Source organism: Podarcis muralis, chromosome 1 (genome assembly GCF_964188315.1).
Source record: "Podarcis muralis chromosome 1, rPodMur119.hap1.1, whole genome shotgun sequence".
NCBI lineage: Eukaryota > Metazoa > Chordata > Lepidosauria > Squamata > Lacertidae > Podarcis > Podarcis muralis.
The window spans coordinates 45757556-45783281 of record NC_135655.1 but is presented as its reverse complement, the minus strand read 5'-3'; the positions used below and the strand labels follow the sequence as shown (position 1 = coordinate 45783281).

General features: G+C 43.5%; 1 protein-coding gene across 3 annotated transcripts in view; it reads right to left on the bottom strand.

Annotated features, from left to right (window-relative positions):
* DPF3 (double PHD fingers 3) overlaps nucleotides 1–25726 on the bottom strand; it is a 182721-nt gene that overhangs the window by 72310 nt on the left and 84685 nt on the right. For all 3 annotated transcript variants that reach the window (XR_003706047.2, XM_028724639.2, XM_077927461.1), the window contains exon 3: nucleotides 15735–15842. Coding sequence is in view for 2 of the 3 variants with exons in the window: in XM_028724639.2 (XP_028580472.1) it covers nucleotides 15735–15842 (108 nt within the window). In the remaining variant the exon portion in view is untranslated. The remainder of the gene's footprint in view (nucleotides 1–15734; nucleotides 15843–25726) is intronic.

Below are 25726 nucleotides of genomic sequence, written 5' to 3'. Positions count from 1 at the left end.
CACATGTAAATAGCTTAATAAAGAACATGTTTTAAAGTATTGTCAGTCCAACTGTGAATGCCCTCTGAAAACAAAATATTTCAGATGATTTCTAAGCAGTTGGGAGGTTTGTGTGTGATATTCTAGCCTGTCATATGAACTATGCAGAAACAGGAAGATAAAGCTCTTTCAGTAGAGCACCTGATAAGCAACAAGAACAAACTTATAAAAGTTCTCTCCTATAGGTTCTATTATTCATATTACCAATGCTTTTTTTCTTTAAAAATGTTTAGGGGTACTCTCATTTTCCTACTCATATTGAAATACTGCCCCTCAATGAGGCCAAACTTAGATTCACAAAATATTTAAGGGTATATGTACCCCTGCGTACCCCAGAAAAAAAGCACTGCATATTACTATAAAAATATTGTCCCAGAAATCTCCACAATCGATCAAGTAAGTATCCTAGGTATAAAGAGGGGGCAATTCATGGAAACATTTTTAGACAGAAAAGTCACTCACTTTACCATTTTGGATACCGCTTGAGGGACAAAGTCAGTATATTTCCACACAATATACAAAATGATTAACTGGTCTTAAGGATCAATCTTCTGCATGTGGAAACCTTGCAAATGCTCCCAGGAAAAAAGGAAGAGCTACTTATGTGGGGTGGGGGGAGGACTGCTGAACAAAACCATATTCCTGATTCAGTACTGATGGGATGAGCTCCTTCATCGCAACAACCATATTAATTGGCCTAGCATAATACGACATATGGCTAGCCTGTCAGTACTTACTCATGCTCCGAGCTGTGGACTAACAAAGTCAAAATGGACAAGAGAGAAATGAGGCTGTAGGGATGGACACCAGCATGTTGCTTCCACCCTGTCTCACCCTAAGATTTGACAATCAACCCAAAGGACAGGAAACCACATGTTTGTGTTGTCTACTGCAGATATGTAGGGGTGATGGGAGGCTTTGCATTCTCCTCAAGAGTTTTGCCTGGCTAGAATGTGTCCACAAACTCTGAGAAGGCCTCTTGCTTGCCTGGGTGTGCATAGATGTAAAACTGGACTACAGTGGTACCTCAGGTTAAGTACTTAATTCGTTCCGGAGGTCCGTTCTTAACCTGAAACTGTTCTTAACCTGAGGTACCACTAATGGGGCCTCCCGCTGCCTCTGTGCCGCCACCGCTGCACGATTTCTGTTATCGTCCTGAAGCAAAGTTCTTAACCCGAGGTACTATTTCTGGGTTAGCGGAGTCTGTAACCTGAAGCGTCTGTAACCCGAGGTACCACTGTACTGTACAAAGATAAAATTTACATTCTGGGTTTTTCCCGCTTTTGCCTCTGCCCCCCCCCCCCCCCGGCATGTGGTCCTTGAAAGGTTTCACAGAACAGAGTGCGGCCCCTGGTCTGAAAAGAGTTCCCCGTCCCTGCTATTTGCAGAGATACGGAAAGAGTTTTGTCATGGAGTCATTAGCACCGCTAGCACCAAATGGTGGCAAGATATGTGTACCGTATTTTTTGCTCTATAGGACGCACTTTTTCCCCTCCAAAAATTAAGGGGAAATGTTTGTGCGTCCTATGGAGTGAATGGAGGCTCCTTGGCTTCAGCGAAAGCAACGTGAAGCCTCCAAAGCGCAGAGGGAGCGCTCCCTCCGGAGGCTACGCATTGCTTTCGCTGAAGCCTGGAGAGCGAGAGGGGTCGGCGCGCACCGACCCCTCTCGCTCTCCAGGCTTCAGCAAAAGGAACACAAAGCCTTTGGAGCGCAGCGCGTGGTCCCGCTGCGCTCCAAAGGCTTCCGGTGGCTATCCCTGAAGCCTTTGGAGCGCAGCGGCACCTCACGTTGCGCTCCAAAGGCGTTGGGGTTAGCTGCGCAAAGTCTCCGCAGGGCAGCGGGGTCTAGCTTTGCGCGAAGCCTCCACAGGGCATGGGGAGCCTTCATCCCCGCTGCCCTCCGGAGGCTGCGCGGGCTGTCCCAGAAGCCTCCACAGGGCACGGGGATGAAGGTTCCCCATGCCCTGCGGAGGCTTCGCACGAAGCTAGAACAGCTAGAGGGAGCGCTGCGCAGCGCTCCCTTTGGCTATTCTGGCTTTTGGATAGCCCCACGAAGCCTTCACAGGGCACGGGGATGAAGGCTCCCCATGCCCTGTGGAGGCTTCGCACAAAGCTAGACCAGCTATCCCAGCGGCTATCCCAGAAGCCAGAACCGCAATAGGCTATCCCAGAAGCCTCTTGCTGTTCTGGCTTCTGGGATTCAGAATCCCCCCCCCTTGTTTCCTCCCCCCCCCAAAACAAGGTGCGTCCTATCGTCTGGTGCATCCTATAGAGCGAAAAATACGGTAATTTTATTATGCCAATAAGAGGTGTCTGAAAGGGAATTTCTGCCTGCTACCGGAGGGTATGCCAGAAGCTTTTATATAAAGTTTAGATAAAAAATACGAGCACTGAAATAAACAAGATTTCTGGCAGCAGAGAATATGCAGATGGAGAAAATGTGCCCTGCGGGCTCAGCAAGAATCAGAACGGTGGGAGAGAAAAAAAATTGTGAACAAGGTAACATTCAAAGTCTCTGGGGTATCATTCGGGGGGGGGGGGAGCTTTAGCCAAAAATGCAGCATATAGAGTTGGAAGCCTTAACATAGCTGTAAGGTTCATAGTGCAAAAAATCAGAAATGGAAACACACAGCAGAGAGTAAAATGGGCCTGTTTGCCCTGAGGATATAGAGAGAACTGGTCAGATTCAGCTGATGAACTGAAGGTTTTGGGCCAGGGAACAAGAGATGGCAATCTGCTTGCGACTGCTGGGCTGGCCACAGAGGACTGGACCAGATGGACTGACCTAGCAAAAGCAGCAAGGCAGTTCTTTTGGAGAATACACCCAGAATATGACCGTGCGTATCTGAAAGTGAAACATGGGAGTTATCAGCCTCTGCCATCTATCCAAATGACAGCACAAACTGTGGGAAGTGGAGACAAATCCCCACACTCAATAAATTATTCTCAGTGCCTCCGCCTTCCCTGACCAAAAATAGTAAAGACTGTGAAGGGAGGAGAACCGCATCTGAGGAGAAAAGCAAATGATAATGAAGGGGGTGAGTAGTGGTGCCTCTGTATTTCCCTTCATTTGATTAATGAGGAGCCAAGAAGCTGCAGGTTTGGGAGAAAAGATTGATGGCTGCAGAGAGGCTCCACATTGCGGAGATGAATGACTGGTCATCTGCCCTTGATGTGCAATGAAATGTCTTTTCTAAACAGCCGTGCCAAATGCAGGCATGTCATGTTCCTTTTAGAAAGACAGATAAACACCAGGCAGATGGAGCCACCTGGGGTGCCTTGCCCCTCAGAAGGAAGGGGAGCGCAGGCTCCTTTGGGTACTCTGGCAAGGTCAGTGTGTTCGTTCGTTAACATCTGGCCATGAGATTCATTAAACTACGTTCCTTCTCCTTCCCACCCACCCCGCTCCCCCACAACAGTCATCTGTCTGCAGAACATGAGCAAGGCCTAGCCTAGGTGCATTGCCAGCGAGGGAGGAAAGGACTTTAGGAGCTGAAGAGAACAATGTAATAAGCTCATCAATCTACGGATATCTTTGGCTGGTGAGCTGCTCTTCTACAGCTAGTGTGGGAGATGGAACAGCCCAAACGGCACAGTGGGCTGGGAGACGTCTTATCTCCATTAACGTGTTCTGCATGCATCAAAGCAGTAGGAGACCTATTAAGATTCAGGATTGAAGAACTGCAAAGAGAAGTTAGGTATGCTTTGGTTCAAGCCATCATGCTGACAGTTTAGATGCCTTTCAGGCATCATTTCTAAGAGGAAGTTGATTGATTTGTCCATTCAGATATGAAAACCTAGAATCACAAAACTATAGAATTAGATAGATAGGGAAACCCCCACGCCTCTGGTGAGGAATTTGCCTGATCAAAACTTTAATCTCCCCTCAAAAAAATTCTTTTTTTTTTCCTTTTTGCTTGAGCAGAAACATCTGCTCCAAAATGTTGTTTTCAGAGAAATTCAGGGAGAACTAGGTTTTAATGTCATAGTGTTTTACATTGTGATTTTAATTTATCTATTGTATTTTATGGCTTTAACAGAAGCCACCTCGGTATGATTTTGCCCTGCAAGATGGCACGAAAGTCTTTTGAGGGGGGAAGCCCCATAAACTATGTGTATTTTACCATATTATTGGCAGATACAGCAGCTGCAGGCATATACCCTCAAGTTAACATTATCATTGTTTGCTGACAGGCTTGTAATCCATAGCACCACATACAGATCTAACATCACTGCTTTCAGTTCTCCTGCTGTGCTTGCACCTTGCAGAGCAATGAGCATTAGATTACAATGACAGATGTATGTGAAGGATCATCTGTGGGTACAGCATTACTTTAAATTCCCTGCTAGGGCGAACTTCATTCTAGCGAAAGGGATCTTACAGAGAGTGACACTTTGTCTTCTCCTTATGATACTCACAATCCAAACTTCGCCTATTTTTCTTTCTTACAGCATATGTTGTTTGTTAAATGATCATAAATCGATTGGATCTACACAGGGTGCTGTTTTATTACCTTTTTTCTTGTGGTAGTATTTCTAAAATCATAGGACTCTGAAGTATATGTTTAAGCCGTAGTGTACTCAAAGTGGAAGGGGGATAGGATCATAGCTGTCAACGTTTCCCTTTTTTTAAGGGAAATTCCCTTATTCCGAATAGGATTCCTCGCAAGAAACGGGAAAAGTTGACAGCTATGGATAGGATATAAAGACAAGCCACTTTTCAGGCACACCTATAACCATCTTCTTAAGAGGCATAACTGAGGCTGGCCTAGCCATCTTCCTTTCTCCCAATATTGGGCCCATTTAAGAGCATATTACTGCCCCCCCCCCCTTTTCATGCACACTGGCAGTCAGGTAAAGGTAAAGATAAAGGACCCCTGGATGGTTAAGTCCAGTCAAAGGCGACTATGGGGTTGCGGCATTCATCTTGCTTTCAGGCCAAGGGAGCCGGCGTTTGTCCACAGACAGCTTTCCAGGTCATGTGGCCAGCATGACTAACCCGCTTCTGGCACAACAGGACACCATGACGGTAGCCAGAGAACACAGAAACACTGTTTACCTTCCCGCCGCAGCGGTACCTATTTATCTACTTGCACTGGTGTGCTTTTGAACCGCTAGGTTGACAGGAGCTGGGACAGAGCAACAGGAGCTCACCCCGTCGTGGGGATTTAAACCGCCGACCTTCTGATTGGCAAGCCCAAGAGGCTCAGTGGTTTAGACCACAGCGCCACCCGCATCCCTTATCGTTCCTTCACATATATACACAGGTGCAACTTTAGTTATTTTTTCCCTGCCAGATGTTGATGCAATACCAAACTCACTTTATGAACTCAGAAAATAGTGCATTAGAGATATGATCTCTGAGTGGGGCCTTAACAAACCATAGCATATACATATATCTTGCTTCAGGGTGAATTACATCAGCTCTCCTTCCCATGCATACCCACTTCCATATACCCCATACAAATGCATTTATTACTTGGAAAGTGCAGGTGTTTGCCAGGTCTGAATGTTTTAGCATAAAATACCTGCATTTTATTAGGACATGAAGTACAAAATGTAGGGAAATATTGAAATGAATTGCAAACCAGTAAAAAACATATTTAATATCCATCAAGTGTAAAATGATTATGAGGCTGTAAAATGTTTACCCGGGAGAAGAATAAAGATGACAGATTGAAAACATTCGCTGAAGAAAAGGGGAGAATAATAGATGGGGACAAAGGAAAATTATCTTTTAGCTCTTACTGCTCTCTATGTATCCATAAAACTTGGCTTGTAACATTTCAAAATGGAATTTAATATCATTTATTGCTTATTCATTGAAAGTATACACTGGAGAGGAGGGAGGGGAGAATCACTGTTTAAATATTATCGTATTTCAACCTCCTAAACAGTTTAATCTGCCAAAGAGACCTATAAAATGGAATAAAATTAAAAGATCACATTTTAATGAAATACAATTCCACATTTCTTTTAACACATAGCACATATGAAAATTTGCATTGATTCCTTACACACTTATTACTGCATCAACTTTATAGAGTTCTGACTTAACTAGACACCACATGGGAGATATGGCCAATCGTGTCTCCCCAGTAATGCTTGGTAAAAAAATATAAAAATATATTATTACATCTCCATCTTTAGGGGCCAGACTACAGGCTCCCACCATGGTTTCTAAAAGTCTTAGAAACCAGCAGGGGTGGGGTGGGGTCAATTCAGTGTTGGACCATAGTGCTGGTGGAAGAGGTTATTCCTTTTCCCCATGCAGTTTCCCCAGTTAAAAAACCACACAGAGAAGCTTCTATTTGATACTCAGGGTAAATGTATGGCATACTGGAATCATACCTATATGGTGAATTTGCACATGGAAAAAAACCAACAGCTTGGAGGGAACTTCTAGTACTTGTTACTTGTAGACCACATAGAGATGACTGCAGTTAAATGGCATATAAATTGAAAGAAAGAAAAAAACAGCTCTAAATCTAAAAAATGACACAGTCAAATCACAAAAACTAGTTTCAGCTCCTGTTCTAGCAGGTGGGTGTAGCACACAGTGTGGCTTCCCGATCCCTTTAATTGGCTGATAGTTATTGATTTTGTGTTGCGGTTTTTAAATTAAACCGCTAGGTCATTGTAAATATTCTTTTTTAAAAAATAACTGCCACTGAGTCTTGTTCAAAAGGTGGACAAGGAGGGGTGGCATGCTCTAGCCTATTTTCCAGGGACAGTTTCGGATTTACAGAAGCCGTCCAGGTTTCTGATTTGATCCCAGAATGCCCCGCTTTCCCCTAGGACGTTCCTATTTTCATCAGAGAAAAGTTGGAGGGTACGAAGGATCCCTCCTCTAGACCCAGTATAGAAATGCAGTGGGCTGCTGCAGGAATGGGAGTACCTTGGTCCTCCTCTGTCAACCCCCAACAGACTACTGTCGGTACATCCATAGGACCAGACATTTTTAGCAAAGGCATAAAAGAGCTTGCTAGTACAGTCATACCTTGGATCCCAAACGCCGCAAACCCAGAAGCAAGTGTTCTGGTTTGCAAGTGTTCTTTGGAACCCGAACATCCAACACAGCTTCCAATTGGCTGATGGAGCTTCCTGCAGCCAATCAGAAGCCGTGCCTTGGTTTCTGAATGTTTTGGAAGCCGAACGGATTTACAGAACGGATTCTGTTCAACTTCCGAGGTACCACTGTACTTGCAGTCACAGAGCCACAGAGTAATAGGTGAAACAATGTTCATACTTCATATCCAATCTTGATGTGTGACATCCTTTAGCTATAGTACAGTGGTACCTCGGGTTACATATGCTTCAGGTTACAGACGCTTCAGGTTACAGACTCCGCTAACCCAGAAATATTACCTTGGGTTAAGAACTTTGCTTCAGGATGAGAACAGAAATTGCACGGCGGTGGCACAGCGGCAGAGGGAGGCCCCATTAGCTAAAGTGGTACCTCAGGTTAAGAACAGTTTCAGGTTAAGAACGAACCTCCAGAATGAATTAAGTTCTTAACCCGAGATACCACTGTACTCCATGCCTAGAACAATTACATGAATAGCTATACCATTGTAAAACATGGAGGCAGGAACCAGGCTGTAGTTTTTCTGAGGATTGGCAGAAGATCTGGGAATGAGAGCCTATTCCATCATTCTCTAAACTGCTTAGAAAAAGAGTATATTGAACTAGCAGCATGTCTGTATTCCCTTCCTTCCCAAAAGAGAGTTAAAAGCTGTACATTTGAAGGGCACGAACACAGCAGCACATGAAAACCCAGGGCCAGGATCCTAGACAGCCATATCCCTGCACACTAGGGAGATAAGCTCACACAACCAGAAAAGTTTTGGAAGTTTTTACTGCTGCCACTCAGGTGACAGAATAGGTAAAACACTTTGCCATATAAAAGCAGCATGCTTATTCAGCCAGGAAGTTGGCTGCAATTAAAAACTTTTAAAAATTTCCAGCTGTGTGCACATTTCTCCCATCACCTGCATAAATGACTGGCAAATACAGTCACAAATCTGAGCACCTGTACTGGCTGGAGTTACAAAAAGTTACAGTGACAGATTTTTTTATGGCTATACGTTTCTATTTTGCACCTGTGCTTTTGGTGTAGCAGTCAGGAATTTAAGTGCACAGTTTTATGTTAATCCCATGAACAAACTCACTTCTGACATACATCAGCTTAAATGAAAGCAGAATCAAACCCCATACACACAAAATAAATCCTGTAATATTACTCCCTCTGCTGGCCCTAAAACAGTAGTTTTCTGTACTGATTCAAGGCATGGAAATATTTTTTAAAAAAAAAATGAATTCTACAAATTGAAGACATGGGAACTACTTATGGTGTTTTGTCATTACTAAAGGCAAACAAGCACTATAAATAAATCTTTTTCTTCTGAAAATACTGGAGAAGCACTGAAGTTTGACTCTGAAGCAACAATTTGTTTTTCCCCTGTAATCTTGTCCAGATGTTTTCCCCACCATGCAAATAACATCACATGGAATTATTATTATTATTACTGTATTATTATTAATACCCCATCCATTGGGCTGGGTTACCCCAGACACTCTGGAGAAAGAAGGGAGCTACACTCCCTAGTCCAGCCATTGTGCCTCCTGTTGACTCTGCCCTGTCTACACATTGGGGGGAAGATCTGATCTGTAGGCTGTCTCCATCTTCATCTTCTGCCTGTCTATCTAGTAAAAAGTGCAACAGGGCCCCCAACACTGCTGGAGGCAGGGAGGACTTTGGTAATGATAAGTAAAGCGACATTTTTTTTCAGAGAATGTGGCTTATTTCATAGTACGTAAAAAAATAATGCAGTAAATCTTACACAACGTGTTATCTCAAAAAGCAGATTACATGTCAAATATTTATTCACAGATTGAAGTAGCCATGTTACGTTTCTATATAACGTATTAGCTTCATTAAACAGTATATCTGGGGCAGTCATTCTGAAGGTCTAGCAATTTTGCTATTAAATCACAGGAAGCAAAGTCAGCTGAATGCCACTGGTAAAATAGTAAGTTGTCACATGTTACAAGAAGCGCAGAAAGAAGGCCGCAAACATTTCCAGAGCTAAAAAAAATGAGTATTGTCGGTGCTGTGTAAATGGGGATTTTCATATATCAAAAAGGCAAACTGTGTGGTACAGGGAAGGTGTGTAATCTGCAATTACCATGGGGGAGAATGCTTTATCTAAATGGACAATATCAGTCAATTTATCAATTAGACTTTTATCCTGGCCACCTCCCATTTTATCCCCACAACACTGTGATGTAGCATAGGCTGAAGGCTAGTAACTGGCCCAAGAACAGCCTGTGAACTTTGAACTTGCGCCTTCCCAATCTAACTGCCATACCAAACTGGATCTGTCTCCTGTTAAGCTGTTTGCACCCTCTCTCTTCTAAAGGTAAAGGTAAAGGGACCCCTGACCATTAGGTCCAGTCGTGCCCGACTCTGGGGTTGCGGCGCTCATCTCGCTTTATTGGCCGAGGGAGCCGGCGTACAGCTTCTAGGTCATGTGGCCAGCATGACTAAGCTGCTTCTGGCAAACCAGAGCAGCGCACAGAAACACCGTTTACCTTCCTACCAGAGCAGTTCCTATTTATCTACCTGCACTTTGACATGCTTTCGAACTGTTAGGTTGGCAGGAGCAGGGACTGAGCAACAGGAGCTCACCCTGTTGCAGGGATTCAAACTGCCGACCTTCTGATCGGCAAGTCCTAGGCTCTGTGGTTTAACCCACAGCGCCACCCACGTCCTTTCTCTCTCCTAAAGGAGCAAGCATTGAGCACTTCTGTTCTACTTCCACATAGCCCTATTTGGTTGTATGCCACCATGCTATCTGTCCAGATGGGTGATACCTAGCACTACCCAATCATTGCTCTTCCATTGAAAGTTATTACTGGAATTGCAACCAACTATTCAATCCATTGAAGGTACTGCACATTTTCTACGGGTGCATCCCACTCTAATCCTCCCCCCCCAATAAAATGATATGTGGATCATGTTAAATAAATAAATAAATAAATAAATGTTTTCCACAATAGTGAGCATGACAGAACAGCGGTGATGGAGAATAGCAAATCATCTGAGCTGTGTTTTTTTAAAGCCCCCCCCCCAATCTTTCCATTCTTGCTCTAGTGCTTGATTGATAAGGTACATCTGCTGAAATATTCCCTCTTCTACAGAACTATGAAAGGGAGAGAGAACTCTTTTGCATCTGGCCAGCCTAGTTTGAGAGCATGGATGCCAAGGGAGCCTCTCAGCTGGGATTTGGAAGGGGGAAGAGCCTCTGAAGGCTAGATCTAGGCATGCGCACAAGCCAAAGCATTACTAGTGATGATTGGTGGAAATGAAAGAAAGAAGTATGCCCGGCGCTTGTTAGGATTAACCCTCAACCTTTTCAAGGCTATTTGAAGTTGTCTAGGATCTTATACACACTCATACATACAATAGAACACACCTTCTGACACCTGATAAAAAGAGGGAAGGTTATTAGTTGGGGAGAGTTGTGTTTTTTCAAGCTGTCTCTGCGATAACAAAAACCTTGGCAGCCCTTCTTTGCTTCCCAAGTCTCCTCCTGAGTCAACAAGCCATTGAAAAGACCTTTTGCCCAGTAAAACAAATGTGATTACAGAAGCCGAGCTGAACACAGGAATGCAAATAGAGATCTGCGTGTAAGCAGGGCTAACCTTACACACACATCAACCCAGATGCCATATTACACTCACTGACAAGAAAGAAAGAAAAATTGAGATTGCCCTCTCCTCCCCCCCCCCCAAAATGGTGTGTTGGTGAAAATGATAATCCTGTAAACAGTTTAGGACAGTAACACGGAATGAAGGACATCAGTTAGGCAGTTGAAACCACGTACAAAGTATTTTGCTTCCTCAGATTAGAATCCCTCTCTGCTGAAGGCCACCTGCTATCTCTCAGGAATGAACTAAGCCATGGGCAGTTCAAACTCCACAGTGACGCATGAAGGCCTCGGAAAGGGGAGAGGGACAGTCAAGCAACTCTTCGTCTCTCCCAAGAGAAATGTCTGGTCTTTAGCTCTCCCTGGTTCCAGCATCTATGTTCAGCACTGCTTCTTAATAAGAAACAGGTGCTGGTTCTTTTCTAGCATTATTCTGTTAGTGAATGTTATCCTCTTTCTTCTTTCTTCCTCCTCCGCCCTGTTAGAATAGAATTGCGGCGAAAAGTGCAACGATACGTTCTATTCTAATTTCTAAAATCAAAACCCCCTCTTCAAAACGTTTGAACAAACACAGGGGGAACTAGAAGGGAAGAGGAGGAAATAGCCTGCCTGAAAGATGGGGGGGGGGGCTGAAGAGAAGAAAGGGAACTGCCTTCAAACCAGAATTTATGTATGTTTTGTTTGAGCAGCAAAAAGCAGGGAAAACAGAGCTCGCAAACCCACTTCTCTGAGCACACCCAAGGAAAAGTTAACTGGAAGCTGGGAGGAGTGAGGTTGGCTCACAGCTTAGGATACAGTGAGGTGGCCGGTGGGGGAGGGGAGGAGACTGAGAGAAATATCTAAAAAGAGGAAGACAAGCCTAAATGTATGGATCAGTATCTTGTGCCACTGGCACAAAGGTCAAAAAGGTTTGAGGGAAAAATCAATACTCCTTTGTGGGTCCTAAATAAATCACACGTTCATATTACCAGGCACTGTAAATCAATAGATATTCAATGGGTGCATGTGCACTTGAGACTTTGATAGAGCACAGGCATGCCGGAATGTTGTGCAGTGGGCTGTGCAAAGGAATCACATTCAGTCCATGCCCCTCAGGACACAGTCTGCGTTCCACCACAGAGGTGGAGGGCTGGCTCATCATGCCCATCATGTTGTCTTTTTGTGTTTTCCCACCTCTTTGGGGGTGGGAGGTGGGAGAGCTGGAGCATTCCAAGTAAACGCATATCTGTAAACCTCTTTGAGGAAAGCACTCCAGAATTTGGGGGGCCACCACTGAGAAGGCCCTCTCTGTGGTAGGCATTTGCCTCACAATTTTTGATGAGTGCACCCAAAGGAGGCTCCCCACCTAAGGTCTTCAAGTATGGGTAGGTATATATGGAGGTAGGCCGTCTAAGGAGCATTTAATGGTCAAAAGCAAACCAAGTTGCTTTCACATATGATCCCTCATAAATCCCTTCTGCCTCATTCCCACATTCATCTGTGGTATTATTTTAAAAATTCATATTTCAATACAGACTGAAATAAAATATTTTGAAAGTATTCCATGTCAAAATACATGTTGCAACATTCAAAGAAGCATACTGTAAAATCTGATGGATAGCTATGTTCCAGTCTGCACATTGCTCCAGAAACTGTGGATCTTGCGAGTTCATACTGGAGTACAAAAAAACCCAATGAATTCCTAAAACATCCCCACTTGACCCAGGCCCAGAAGCTAGTTGATAGACTTCTTTTCCAAATATCGTACCTGGTTTGTTGTTGTTTTTTAGCCATCTAACCAAGGTGGAAATCCACAGACACCTATCTGGGAATAACTCAGAGGAACTTCCTTCTGAGTAGATGTGTATAGGATTGAATTCTTAGTGGCTATCATCACACGTTCAGCACCAAATCCAATAAGTGAAAGGTGCATTATGTGGAGTGGTAACGCTATGTGAGGTTGCCTTGATTAGTTTTTCCTTTTGTGTTTGCCAATATGGGGTTGAGGGATAGTAGCAATGTTCAGCAAGCCGTCTGTCTGGTCAAAGAAAAGGAGGCTTGGTTTGGTGTTCAGAGCTCTGGCATATATACTCGGATTGTGTCCTTGGCCAAGTCATCCACCCACAGAAGAGGCTGCCTGTCGTATCTTTGCAAGATTTACTGCTCTGGACGTGCCTGTTTCCAATCAAGAGGCAAGCCCAGATTAGTGACTCATGCAGAAACAAATCTTTATGGAGTCTTCTGAGGAGAAATAATTCTTGCTTTTACATACTCTCCACATAAACTTCTTCAGATGGAAAATTTGAATTTAAATTCAGAAGAACATATGCTTCAATTACTAAAAGTTTAGGAAACGCTCTCCTTGCATCTAAAAAGGGCTATGAATTGCAGATTAGCTGACTTTTCGGACCTGCAGCTAACACCTTTAATCTTGCAAAAGCTTGCAACCTCCTCTTTGAGAGTGAGGAGGGCAATAGGGAAACTCCCTTGGGACAATTCCTCCCCTCTGCTCCCCCCCCCCCCAGCTTTGTGGATTCTCTGATATTCTTTCCCACAAGGTTATCAAAAAAGCTGAGCATGCTGCAGAAAATTTACTGTGGGTTGTTGTGGCATGCTACCACAATGTTCTTCTGACACATTCTCTCCTCCAAAAACCTTTCCTTGATTTTTCACAGATAACTATTTGCAATTCCTAAATACTTTCTAGAACACAATGTGACTAAATCACTATTTCAAGTTGATACTGCGGATGAACTTAGACATTGTTTCTGCCATAATAAATAAATGTTTAATATGACTCTGTTGGGTTTTCTTTTCAGACAAGAATTAACATCACCAGACTCTTGATCATGTTATCTTACAGCATCAGAGTGAACAACCCTCCCAGGATACCATAGTCAAAGGGCACTCGAAAACAGCTACTTAGCATTTGATCACAGTAGATAAAAGAGTCCATAATTACTGTTAAATGAGTACGTACAGACAGACACATAAATTAAATTGTGCAGTGCTGGACAATGACATTTGGTTTCAGAGAGATTTCCCATTTTCTACTGTATGGCTGGAGGGAGGAGTTGTGGAAACATGCTAATGTGAAAAAAGGCTTTTGGGTTTATTCATTAAATACTTTATTTTTTGTGGCTGAGACATGACTAAGTGTTTGATATTTATGCTATACGGACAGTGTTGAGCATGCTATAGATAGATTAGATATTAGGATTGTGCGGTTAGATTTATTACACATCTCAGTTAGTATCCTAAACAGACTTTAGTTTGGTTTCCATTACTGACCATCTGGCTACTTTCTGTGATGAAGGCAAATGTGATTAAGCCAAATTAAGATCCAAATATGCCCAATTTTGCAATGGTTCAAACATAGGAGACCTATTCTTTACCACTGGGTCTTCTCTCTCTGCTGAATAAAACTGAATCTGAACAAATGAGAAAACACACACACACACCAACACACACACACCAGTTTTGTTCTATGTGGCTTGCAATAGGGATTGGAGTCTTCCTGTTTGCCCAGAAGAGGCTGCCACTTTTGTGGGATTTTATCAAGAGTAAATCCTGCAAGTAAAGATACAATTAAACATCCAGGTGCTCCTCCTCTCCAAAACTGAACAGTATGAGAACACCCTCCTTCTGACGAAGATTTAAGCACTAGAAACTGCTAGTGCTTTAACTGTCTTTAACTGCTAACAATAAAGAAGCACAAGGATTCTTCCCTTCTTCATTTCTTAATAGCTTGGCAATGAGGAGGAAATCAGAAAACAGCAAAGCTGGAAATATAAAGGAACGCATACATACGCATTTATATTGTTTTATTTACTTAAGTATTTGTTTGAAGCATTTTTATATCATTTACAAATGTCAACACTAGGACGGTACTTGTTCTCCGGTTTACAATCTACATTCAAGGTGTGTCACTGTCATGGAATGCCTTCAGTTCAGTGAAAACTACAGTTCCCATGATTCCTTGTGAGACACCATGCATATAAGCACACACACACATTATTGAAGGATTTCCTACACATTGCATTGCAAGAGCTGCATGACTACTTTTTTCAGGTGGTTGTGATTATCTGTTGAACTATGTAGGAAACTACAACACACAAAAATATTTTCCCATATGGAATTGCACCCACAGTTGTTTCACAGACAACCATGCTATGGCTGTAATGGATGAATGGAGCCTTAGCAAATATTTATTAGGATATGCCATCATGAGGCATAACACTCAGGAGATACATTGCCCTCCCACCCAAACGTCAATTGTTAAAATTGAGAAAAACACTTGGCCCCAACATAAATACTGCAGTTCCCCACAGTATAATATTAATAAAGATGATGATGATGATGATGATGATGATGATGATGATGATAATAATAATAATAATAATAATAATAATAATTCTACTCCACCCATTTGGCTGGGTTTCCCCAGCCACTCTGGGTGGCTTCCAACAAAATATTAAAAATACATTAAAACATCAGCCATTAAAAACATCCCTAAACAGGGCGGCCTTCAGATGTCTTCTAGTTGTCTATTTCTTTGACATCTGATGGGAGGGCGTTCCACAAGGCAGGCGCCACTACCGAGAAGGCCCTCTGTCTGGTTCCCTGTAACCTCACTTCTTGCAGTGAGGGAACTGCCAGAAGGCCCTCGGCGCTGGATCTCAGCGTCCGCGCAGAACGATGTGGGTGGAGACGCTCCTTCAGGTATACTAGGCCGAGGCCGTTTAGGGCTTTAAAGGTCAACACCAACACTTTGGATTGTGCTCGGAAATGTACTGGGAGCCAATGTTGGTCTTTCAAGACCGGTATAAATTACAGCCGCACTTAAATTAAGAATGAATGGCTTTTTCCTTTTAAAAAACACAATGGATTTTAGCAAAATTATCTGCTTGCAAACAGGAGAGAGGCAAAGACAGAAAGGCAAGTTCAAAAGCCCTGAGGTTGTGCCTGCCAGAGTCATGAAGTTACATCGAGAGGAGTACCTACCAGGTTTAATCTCCAGTAACTTCAGCCTGGAGTCTTCAGGAGGATGCAAACGTCTCTTTTTGCGCCAACAACGAGCGGGATACGTGTAGAGCTGACCTGGTGCTAATCCTGAGGGTTAGAAGGAAACGAAAACAACAATTAAAACACACACAATTTTGTTTCACTGTCAAATCATCATTAGCCTTGCTAGAATCTCACTCTTTCTTCACCTCTGGAATTATACTTCATTACATCTTGTCTTTGAAGGGTTTTTAGCACCTCTTCAAAATTATAGCCAACTAGAGCCTTGCAAAACTCCTTAGCATCTTTCCATAGCTGGATGTCACTGGATGTAGCAAGTGCGATGCTAGATGCCCCAGCACCAGGAGTGGTCCCAAAATCATGCGGCATATTAATCATGCTAGCAATGGGTCCACAGCATCCCTAACACCACTCAGCTGCACAATGGTATGAATCCAGAACAGCTCATAGCAGGTTGATTTACAGCATGCACATTTGAATGCAAATCTCATGTAGACACAGGGTGTGTTCACATTACTGCCTTGGAGTGTAGTGATTTCCCCCCCTGGTGTGTTTCACAGCTCCCCCCGCCCCACCACCTGTTCACATCAACATACCTGCCTTAGTGTTTGATTTGTTTTTGTGTGTGTCTACACACCAGGGAACATTGATAGGCAGAGATGTCTTTACCCTACGCAAAGGTGCTCACACCTTGGCTAGAGATGAATTACGGGCAGCTTAAGGACTGCAACTGATGTGAAGTTGGTTTGATAAACAATGCATCAAACAGTAGTATTTTATAACAATGTACAGCATACATATGCATTTTGGATAACGCCTTGTGAACACTGATTAAAAACCCAGCACTGGAAACGCAGTGAGTGTACAGCCAATGGGAGTGTGAACAAAGTCTAAGCTTGCTAAAGAAAGCTAGTAGAGTTTATCTCTGAGTAGGCATGAGACGACAGTCTTCTTACTGTAAGATTTACTTGGGAGAACATTGGCAAGCAGCAGTTGCGACATGGTAAGTGGCACCAGAGGAGGCTTGCCTGGGGCGCATGATGTCAAGATGGGCTCATGGATGTGAATTTCTGAAGTTTAATGCAGACACGGCTTAGGTTTTGTTTTCCTCTGCAGGAGAAACGAGTTTGTTGCTGCATTTTGCAGAATCCAGAGTTACAGCATGACAACTCAAAAAAAGAATCCCGACAAGTTTGTGGACTGCGCATTGAAAATCGGTTGGTTTGCTGCAAGAATGCCCAATAGGTATTAGAAAACCAAGAGAAAATGGTAATATGTAAAAAGGTAGCCTTTTAGCAAAGTAACCTTGTGTACTGATCTGGAACACTGTATACTAACAATAATAGCAACAGTGTGACAAACAAAATTGGTGTGGCAAGAAAAAAAATGTGGCATTTAAAATAAATCAATGAAGAGACATAATATAGTATTATAATATAGTCTAGAATTTATGTTCTTCTGCTTTTGGCCAGTACAAAAGACAAATGAGTCCTGCAGGGCTACCTGTTAATTGTAGCATGAGCTGCAATAGGTAAAAGACTGCAAGAGCCGATAACTACACATGGGTGGAGGTGCATGGGAGCAAAAACTAGGTTAACAAGGTAAGATTTAACGATTTCCCCCAAAAAGCATGGAACCTAGCAGGGTTCTGCGTTTGCTGAAACATCAAAGCACAAAAGCAGCTATCATGTGGGGGACAATTACTTTTTATAGCCCTTATTTAGACCAAGAGATACAGTAGCAAAATTGTAAGCCAACTCTAATTGGGCACCTTCTCAGTCTAATTCTCTTCTAAGCCTTTCTGTTTAAGCATGGCAATCTTAAGGTCAGAGACAGAACCCCCCAGGGAGCCTGAAAAGTGCTCCACTTGGACATTTCCATTTCTAATACCCTATTATTCATGTCCATTCATTTTCTCACTTAGAGGGTGAACTGCTTGGCTCGTGGGCGTGCCACAGGAGCATCGCTGACAGGCACTGAAGAATGCTCTAGTGAATGTGGCTTTGATAATATGGTTGATGCTCTTGGGGGTCATAGTCCCAGCAGTAGATGAAAGGACAGAGCTGGTACTGGCGGGATTTTGTGGTTTTCCTTTCTTTCTTTTTGCAGGAGTTAGTTCTTAGATCTGTCTCTGTCGGGTGACCCACACAGGGCTAAATTTATAATTAAGCAAGAGGAAGCAGCTCTTTTGGCCTGAAGGCAACCTTTGCTTGCATCCTACCTTTGGGTATCATTTCAGAAAGGAGGAGTGGAATGAACCATGATGGGTTTTGATAGCACCTTTCACAATAAAGATTTCAGGGAAGACTTTACCGGATCAACACATTAAAATATTTTCAACTTAAAATATTTAAGAGGCTGGGGGCAGGGGGTTGGAAAGCTATTTTCCTGGCATGCAAATAGTAATGCTGTAGTATCCAGCAAATTTTCCTGATTCTAAAAATGTTGTCTCTGGAGTCTTTACCCAACTCAGCTCCGACTGTGAGGAGGGGGCTCAGGTTGATTTGCTTTAAAATGCAGGCCACACAAATTTCTCCTCCATTCCTACATGGCATCTCAGGTCAAAACCACATAGGAATTTATATTTCAGCAGCAGAATGTTGAATTTAGCTTGGAAATAACCTGTATAATAAATCTTGCTACAACGTTGGCTGTTTCCGAGCACAATTCAAAGCGCTCGATCCAGATAAGACTGAAGCACTGTTAGTGGGTGATTCCCTAAACAGGATGGATGGGAGATTGCCTGCTGTTGATGGGGTTACACTCCCTCTGAAGGAGCGGGAACGCAGCTTGGGGTACATCAGGATCCTTTGCTGTCACTTGAGGGTCAGGTGTCCTCTGAAGTGTGCAGTTGCCTTCCATCAGCTTTGGCTGGTGGTCCAGCTGCACCCCTATCTGGACCAGGATAGCCTAACTTCTGTTGTCTATGCTCTGGTAACCTCTAGGTTAGATTACTGCAATGTGTTATACATAGGGCAGCCTCTGAAGATGGATCAGAAACTTCAGCGGGTGCAGAATTTGGCAAGATGGTTTGAGCATACAACACCGATCCTGGCCTGACTGGACTGGCTGCCAATTACTTTCCAGACCCAATTCAAAGTGCTGGTTTTTGACCTATAAAGCTGTAAATGACTCAGCACCACAATACCTCAAGGACCGCCTCTCCCCATATGAACCAACCCAGACCCTGTGATCACCATCTGAGGCTCTTCTTCGTGTGCCTCCTCCATGAGAGGTCCAGAAGGTGGCAACACAAGAACGGGCCTTTTTTCTGCAGTGAAATGCTCATTTCCTATTTGTGGAATGCTTTCCCCAGGGATGCTCACCTGGCACCTTCATTGCACATCTTTAGGCGCCAGGTGAAAGCATTCCTCTTCTCTCAGCCCTTTGGCTAATTAAACAACCTATGGCTTTTTAAACTAGGAGAGGGGTTGCTGTTTTGTTTGTCAGTGTGTTACTTTTTTTGTTTTTATTCTGAAAATCACCCTGTGTAAACCACCCTATGATCCTCAGATGAAGGGTGGTATATAAAATAAATAAATAAATAAATAAATAAATAACACCTATAAAGCCCTATATGGCTTAGGTCCAAGAGATCTGAAGGACCGTATTGTCCCACATGAACCTGCCTGGGCTCTGAAATCACTGGGGGATGATCACAGCTGCTCAGTAAAGCATAGGACTAGGCTCTTAGTTTTGCTGCCATTAGTGAGAAAGAAATTGGTTTTTCCACGGCATTTAAGATCCTGGTACTTTCCTAGAACATTAGGCTATATAACAGAAACTCAAACAAGAGTTTCTGTGGGAATATTAGATTCTATTATCTCAGAACGATTTCCAAACTGGGCATAGCCACCACACATGCATATACAGCCCACCACTGAATAAGATTTGACTGTACCAGCCAACTTTGCTTTAAAAAAATCCCTTTCCATTCCCTGAGGAGAAGTTAGTGCTAAACGATGCCACCATAAAGAATCAAATTTATTGAGAGAGGTTCACCACACACACACCTGCACACAACCCTGTGGTGATCTCCCCACCATCATCAAGCTGTAGCAGACTCTGAATATTAGATAGCATGGCTGTCAAGCATGCTATATGTGAAACAGTTGCAAAAACACACATAAAATATTGTGGAGATTATTTCAGCATGTTGGACGCTGCCGGTGGTGATTCACAATTAATGTGACCATGCTAAATAGCTGCAATGTGAAAGAATGACCCAGATATGGGAACCAAGTAAAAAAAATGGAACTATTGGCAAGTTTCTAAATAAATATGTATTTTCCAATATGGACAATGATAACGAGCGTAATGATTTTTTTAACCCTTAATAAATCTCTCTCTGTCTCTGTCGTCTCTGTCTCTGTCTCTGCCTCTCTCTCTGTCTCTCTCTCTCTCAAAAGTTCACCATAAGCAAATGGAGATGGGGGTGTCAAATTTTGCAGATCTAACTGTAGCTTTCATTCTGAAGCATCCACACTTCCTGACAAGAGAGGTTTGCATGCAATTAGGCTGGCCCACCCTTCCTCCTCTCAAGGCTGACAAACTCTGGAGTGATTCACAAACAGGTTAGAAATCGCAACCTCTCTGGAATCAACTGTATCAAGCTACTGCAAGTGAGCTTTAAACTTCTACCCTAGGGTAAGGAGGCTATTTAATAAATCATAAGAAGAAGAAGAAAATATGTTGTTCTCCATCTGGGGATTCGTCAAAGGTGAGGAACTCCACCAACTGTATGTCCTCTCTGGTCTGCACAGGCTTAAAAAAATATCTAAGAACATTTCTATAAGAAAGGAAATGGGCTGTGGTGAACTGAACTACACTGGTTTCCCTTGAGTACTAGGAAGAGAAGTGGTTGCAGAACATGGTCTTCAGGTCCACAGTCAGAGGCATTTTGCGCTCCCATCTGGTGGGTGGGAACTAAGCTGCTAGGAGTTCTGCCCCATATTTATCAACCTGTCCTTTTGTCACAAATTTCCTTGTATTATTGGGACAATAGTTACTAACTGACCCAGTTCATATGCTCCTTGCCAGCAACACGACACATTATAATTATTCAACCGTATGCGGATGATACCCAGCTCTACCTCTCTTTTAAATCAGAACCAGTGAGGGCGGTGAAGGTCCTGTGTGAGTGTCTGGAGGCGGTTGGAGGATGGATGGCGGCTAACAGATTGAGGTTGAATCCTGACAAGACAGAAGTACTGTTTTGGGGGGACAGGAGGCGGGCAGGTGTGGAGGATTCCCTGGTCCTGAATGGGGTAACTGTGCCCCTGAAGGACCAGGTGCGCAGCCTGGGAGTCATTTTGGACTCACAGCTGTCCATGGAGGCAGAGGTCAAATCTGTGTCCAGGGCAGCTGTTTACCAGCTCCATCTGGTACGTAGGCTGAGACCCTATCTGCCTGTGGACTGTCTCGCCAGAGTGGTGCATGCTCTGGTTATCTCCCGCTTGGACTACTGCAATGCACTCCACGTGGGGCTACCTTTGAAGGTGACTCGGAAACTACAACTAATCCAGAATGCGGTAGCTAGACTGGTGACTGAGGGTGGCCGCCGAGACCATATAACACCGGTCTTGAAAGACCTACATTGGCTCCCAGTACGTTTCCGAGCACAATTCAAAGTGTTGGTGCTGACCTTTAAAGCCCTAAACGGCCTCGGTCCAGTATACCCGAAGGAGCGTCTCCACCCCCATCATTCTGCCCGGACGCTGAGGTCCAGCGCTGAGGGCCTTCTGGCGGTTCCCTCATTGCGAGAAGCAAAGCTACAGGGAACCAGGCAGAGGGCCTTCTCGGTAGTGGCGCCCGCCCTGTGGAACGCCCTTTCAGCAGATGTCAAAGCGATAAACAACTACCTGACATTCAGAAGACATCTTAAGGCAGCCCTGTTCAGGGAAGTTTTTAACGTGTGATATTTTACTGTATTTTTGGTTTTTATGGAAGCCGCCCAGAGTGGCTGGGGAGGCCCAGTCAGATGGGCTGGGTATAAATTATAAATTATTATTATTATTATTATTATTATTATTATTACCATGGGCCCCTTCTATAATGTTTTGTGGACATGGTTTAAAAACAAAAAACTGGAGAACTACAGTTGACTATGTTCCCTTGGTATGTTTACCACATAGGTACAGAAGACATTCAGACTCTACAGAAAATATGTGGTCAACCCACAGAGGAAATGCAAGGACTCGCCTTTTTGCTATGAATTCTGAAGGGCCCTGTCACAGCTTTGAGACTATTCACTTAAGCCCATAAGCATGAACAGAAAGCCTGTTGAGGGGGGAGGGGGGAATCCCACTTTATATCATCTAAAAATTGTATGAAAAGAGAGCTCAAGAATGCTATGCTATTTTAATCTGCATTAAGTCCTAGGGCTCTTCCAGACTACTTTAATTGCAGGGATTACAAATGTTGTTTCTTCATCACAACTATATTCCTAAATTGAGTTCAGAGGTGTTTGCGGGCGAGAGAGAAATCCCTACCATTCCCCTGGGGAGTTTCTATGAATTCATAGCTGAATGACTCAACAACCCGCTGTGGCAAAGAAGGAGCATGGGCAGAATGTACTTGCCACCTAGATGCACCATTAGATGATGCTGTGCTTGACTGGGAGAGCAGTAGTGTACAGACTTGCATGTGAGGTTTTGGAGGAAACTCAAGCCTTTTTTCAGGAACCAACCAAAAGTGATCCAGAAGTTCTTCTCAATAGCAGCAAAACCTCCCCACTGTGCCTCCTTCCAAGTAAATTCACCCTCCCTCTCTGGGTATTTGTAGAGTGGGGGTGGACACTTACCAGAATCCATGTGATATCTATGCATTTACCCCAGTGGGGCAAATGGCAGCTACAATGCAGTGTCACACCAAGTTTTACCACTGGGCTGATAAATTAAGACCTGCACCACTTTACACTGCAACTAGGGGACCACATTACTAAGAGCTCCCCAGACAATTTTTAAATATATATTTTTTATATATAACTTAGAAAACTAGCATGTAGCCAAGGCTCATCTTTGACATCTAGTTTTCGATGGGCAGTGGTTTTTATTTGTGTGTTTGGAAGAGTATTCAGCCACGTAAGCCAGCACTTGCAGCCTGAAGTGGTACAGGCCAGAAACATGCTTACCATCTCATTGAAAACACAGTCGCAGTACCTCTGAATATATAGAAAAGGTGAGATGAGGAACATGATCCAGCACACAGCACCAAGTCAGATCCATCAACTTTTCACAGTACAGTAGTGCCTCGGTTTATGAACTTAATTCGCTCCGGAACTCCCTCCTTAAAACTGAAACCGAGGCGCGCTTTCCCTAATGAGGCCTCCTGCCGCCGGTGCCCTTCCACCGTTCGGATTCCATTCTTAGACCAAGGTCAAGTTCTGAAACTGGGACACTATTTCTGGTTTTGTAGAGTTTGCAAACTGAATCCTTCTTAAACAGGACTGTTCTTAAACCGAAGTAACACTGTATGCATGTCTATAATAGATTCTGCAAAAATATTTTTGTGTAGGTATACATTGGTACCTTGGTTCTCGAACTTTCATTCCCAGAGTCCATTCGACTCCTGAAATCATTCAAAAACCAAGCCGCAGCTGCTGATTGGCTGCAGGAGCTTCCAACGGAAGCCACGTTGGACATTCGGCTTCCAAAAAAAGTTCGCAAACAGGTTTGTGACGTTCAGGAGCCGATTTGTTCGGGAGCCAAGCCGTTCAGGAACCAAGGCACCACTGTACCCTTAATGGCATCTTCAGAGAGTGGAACTCTTCATACTACTGTGATAGATATGGGGAAATGACATTCCCTACATACCTTCCTCCTGCAGAATAATTAAGACAGAGGAATCCAGTCCTTTATTCAGTCTGACAACTACAGGGTCACAAGTAATGTCAAGGCAGCTACTTTTAACATATAAGTTAATTTACCCTGCTTTTGTTCCATATGACCTACTTGTTTTACTAAATACTAAGAAAATGTTGATAGTGGCAACAGTGGGTAATTCCAGAGATGAATGGAAGCTCATACTCATAGCCACCACTTGCTTGAGAGCAGCCTTCCCCAGGCTGGTACCCTCCAGAGGTTTTGGACTACAACTCCCATGAGTCCCAGCTAGCATGCTGGTTACAACACATCTGGTGGGGTGCTGCCACTGCTCTGTCCTACCCCATTTGCCACAACAAAACACCCATAGGGCACTTGGCTGGAGAAGTCAGCTCTAGGGAAAACATTTGTTTAGGACTGGCCTCTGAGTGTCACCTGTGACTGAAGGAACACCAGGCACTCTTTAGAGGAAGCTTATATGTTTCAGGCGATGTGGAAACCAACAGCTGATTCATTCACTATGAGCTTTCCCACTTGATTAGCTCAAAGTGACACATGAAGTGGAATGAAATGGGCAAAAAGGCATTGCAAAGTTTCTCCCTCCACCTCTTCTCTCTTCTACAGGGTTGTGAGATCAAAAGTTCAGAAATACCTGTCACTGCAGAGACGCAGTTTCAGTTCTCTTCAGTGTTGTATTGCATCTAAAACCCGAAATAAGGGGCCCATATTAAGTGCTATAAGGCTATCACTCTGGAACAAAGACAACATCCCTTGTGAAAAGACCGCCTGTCTTTAAAATAAGGGGCATTTGGCAATCTCCTTCTCACTTTGAAAGTGCCATTTATATAGCTTTGCACCACGGAGAGTTACATTCTTCTACAACATTATCCATCAACGAAGAATTAGGTCACTCAAACTGAGAGTGGCTGTCTTTTTAAGGTTGGGGAGGCAAAAGTTCCCTGGTCAGAACAGCAGCAGCAGCAGCAACTGGCAGCTTAAAAGCATTGATCTAGAGGAGGAGAATAATGGCAATGGGGGTGAGGGGGAAACGCAGATGCAGCACATGTTAAAGTAGGGTGCCAGGATACTTACCAGCCCACTTGGGGCAAGCAGCAATTGTTCCAGTTAATGTAAATAGACATGGCTGCAATGAAGCATTGTGGGGTGGGCTTTTTTGTTTTGTTTCTGTAGCTGAACACCTTATACTTAACATCCTGAGAAAAAAATGGAAGGGGGGAAGGGGGGGAGATAAACAACCCCTCAATCGCCTGTCCCTGTTTCATACCAGGCATAAAGCTTTCAAACTCAAAAAGCTGATTGGGCAGATAACCCCTAGCAGCTACAGTAGAAAGAGGCACAACAGGGATGGGAAATGCCCTACATAAAAATCTGCTTTTCCTTTCCTAATTGACGAGACTGTATGCTAACAAGCAGTCCTACTACATAATCTTGCTAATCTGAAGTAACCTCGTGTTATCTTCAAAAGCAGAGTCTACTGAATTTGGAACAGGAAAGGGATGTGTTGAGCCTAGCCACTGCAATATAATTTCCCAAAAGAAGTATGGCGTTCTTTTTTAAATTCTTCTGCAAACAGAAGTTTAGAAGGCAAGTCCAGGAAGACAGTCATTTCTTACTGTTGCAAGGATCTCCCCAGTTTTGACATGGGCACCACATACGTGAGAATACATGCATGGTTGCTGTTTTTTATCTTCTTTGTTCTCCAGAGTTGCCTCACAATTCAGTGCCTTATAGGGCAACCACAGAAGGTTCTAACCATTTGATTATAAAGGAAATAGCGGGACCCGCAATGAGTTATGTTGTTTATCTCATTAGTGTAGAAGAGTCATAACTCAGAGCTAAAGTGAAAGGTTGCTGGGGGGGAGGGGGGAAGAGAGGAAAGGAGTTATATGCAGTACTGTGTGAAATTAACCCTCAACTGTTTGCCATGAGATACAGCATTTATTAAGAGAACTGTACGAAAGTAAGGTGATGCAACAAAGGAATGGTTCCCCCTCCCTGTCGTATAATGAATATATTTCAAGTGCATATGCTAAAGAGGAGAATGAATGGGAAAGAATTGTTCACTGGACACAGTGCTATTCAGAAGTACAGTGCGTAACACTTGAAGAAAACAATACCCAGAGCCAA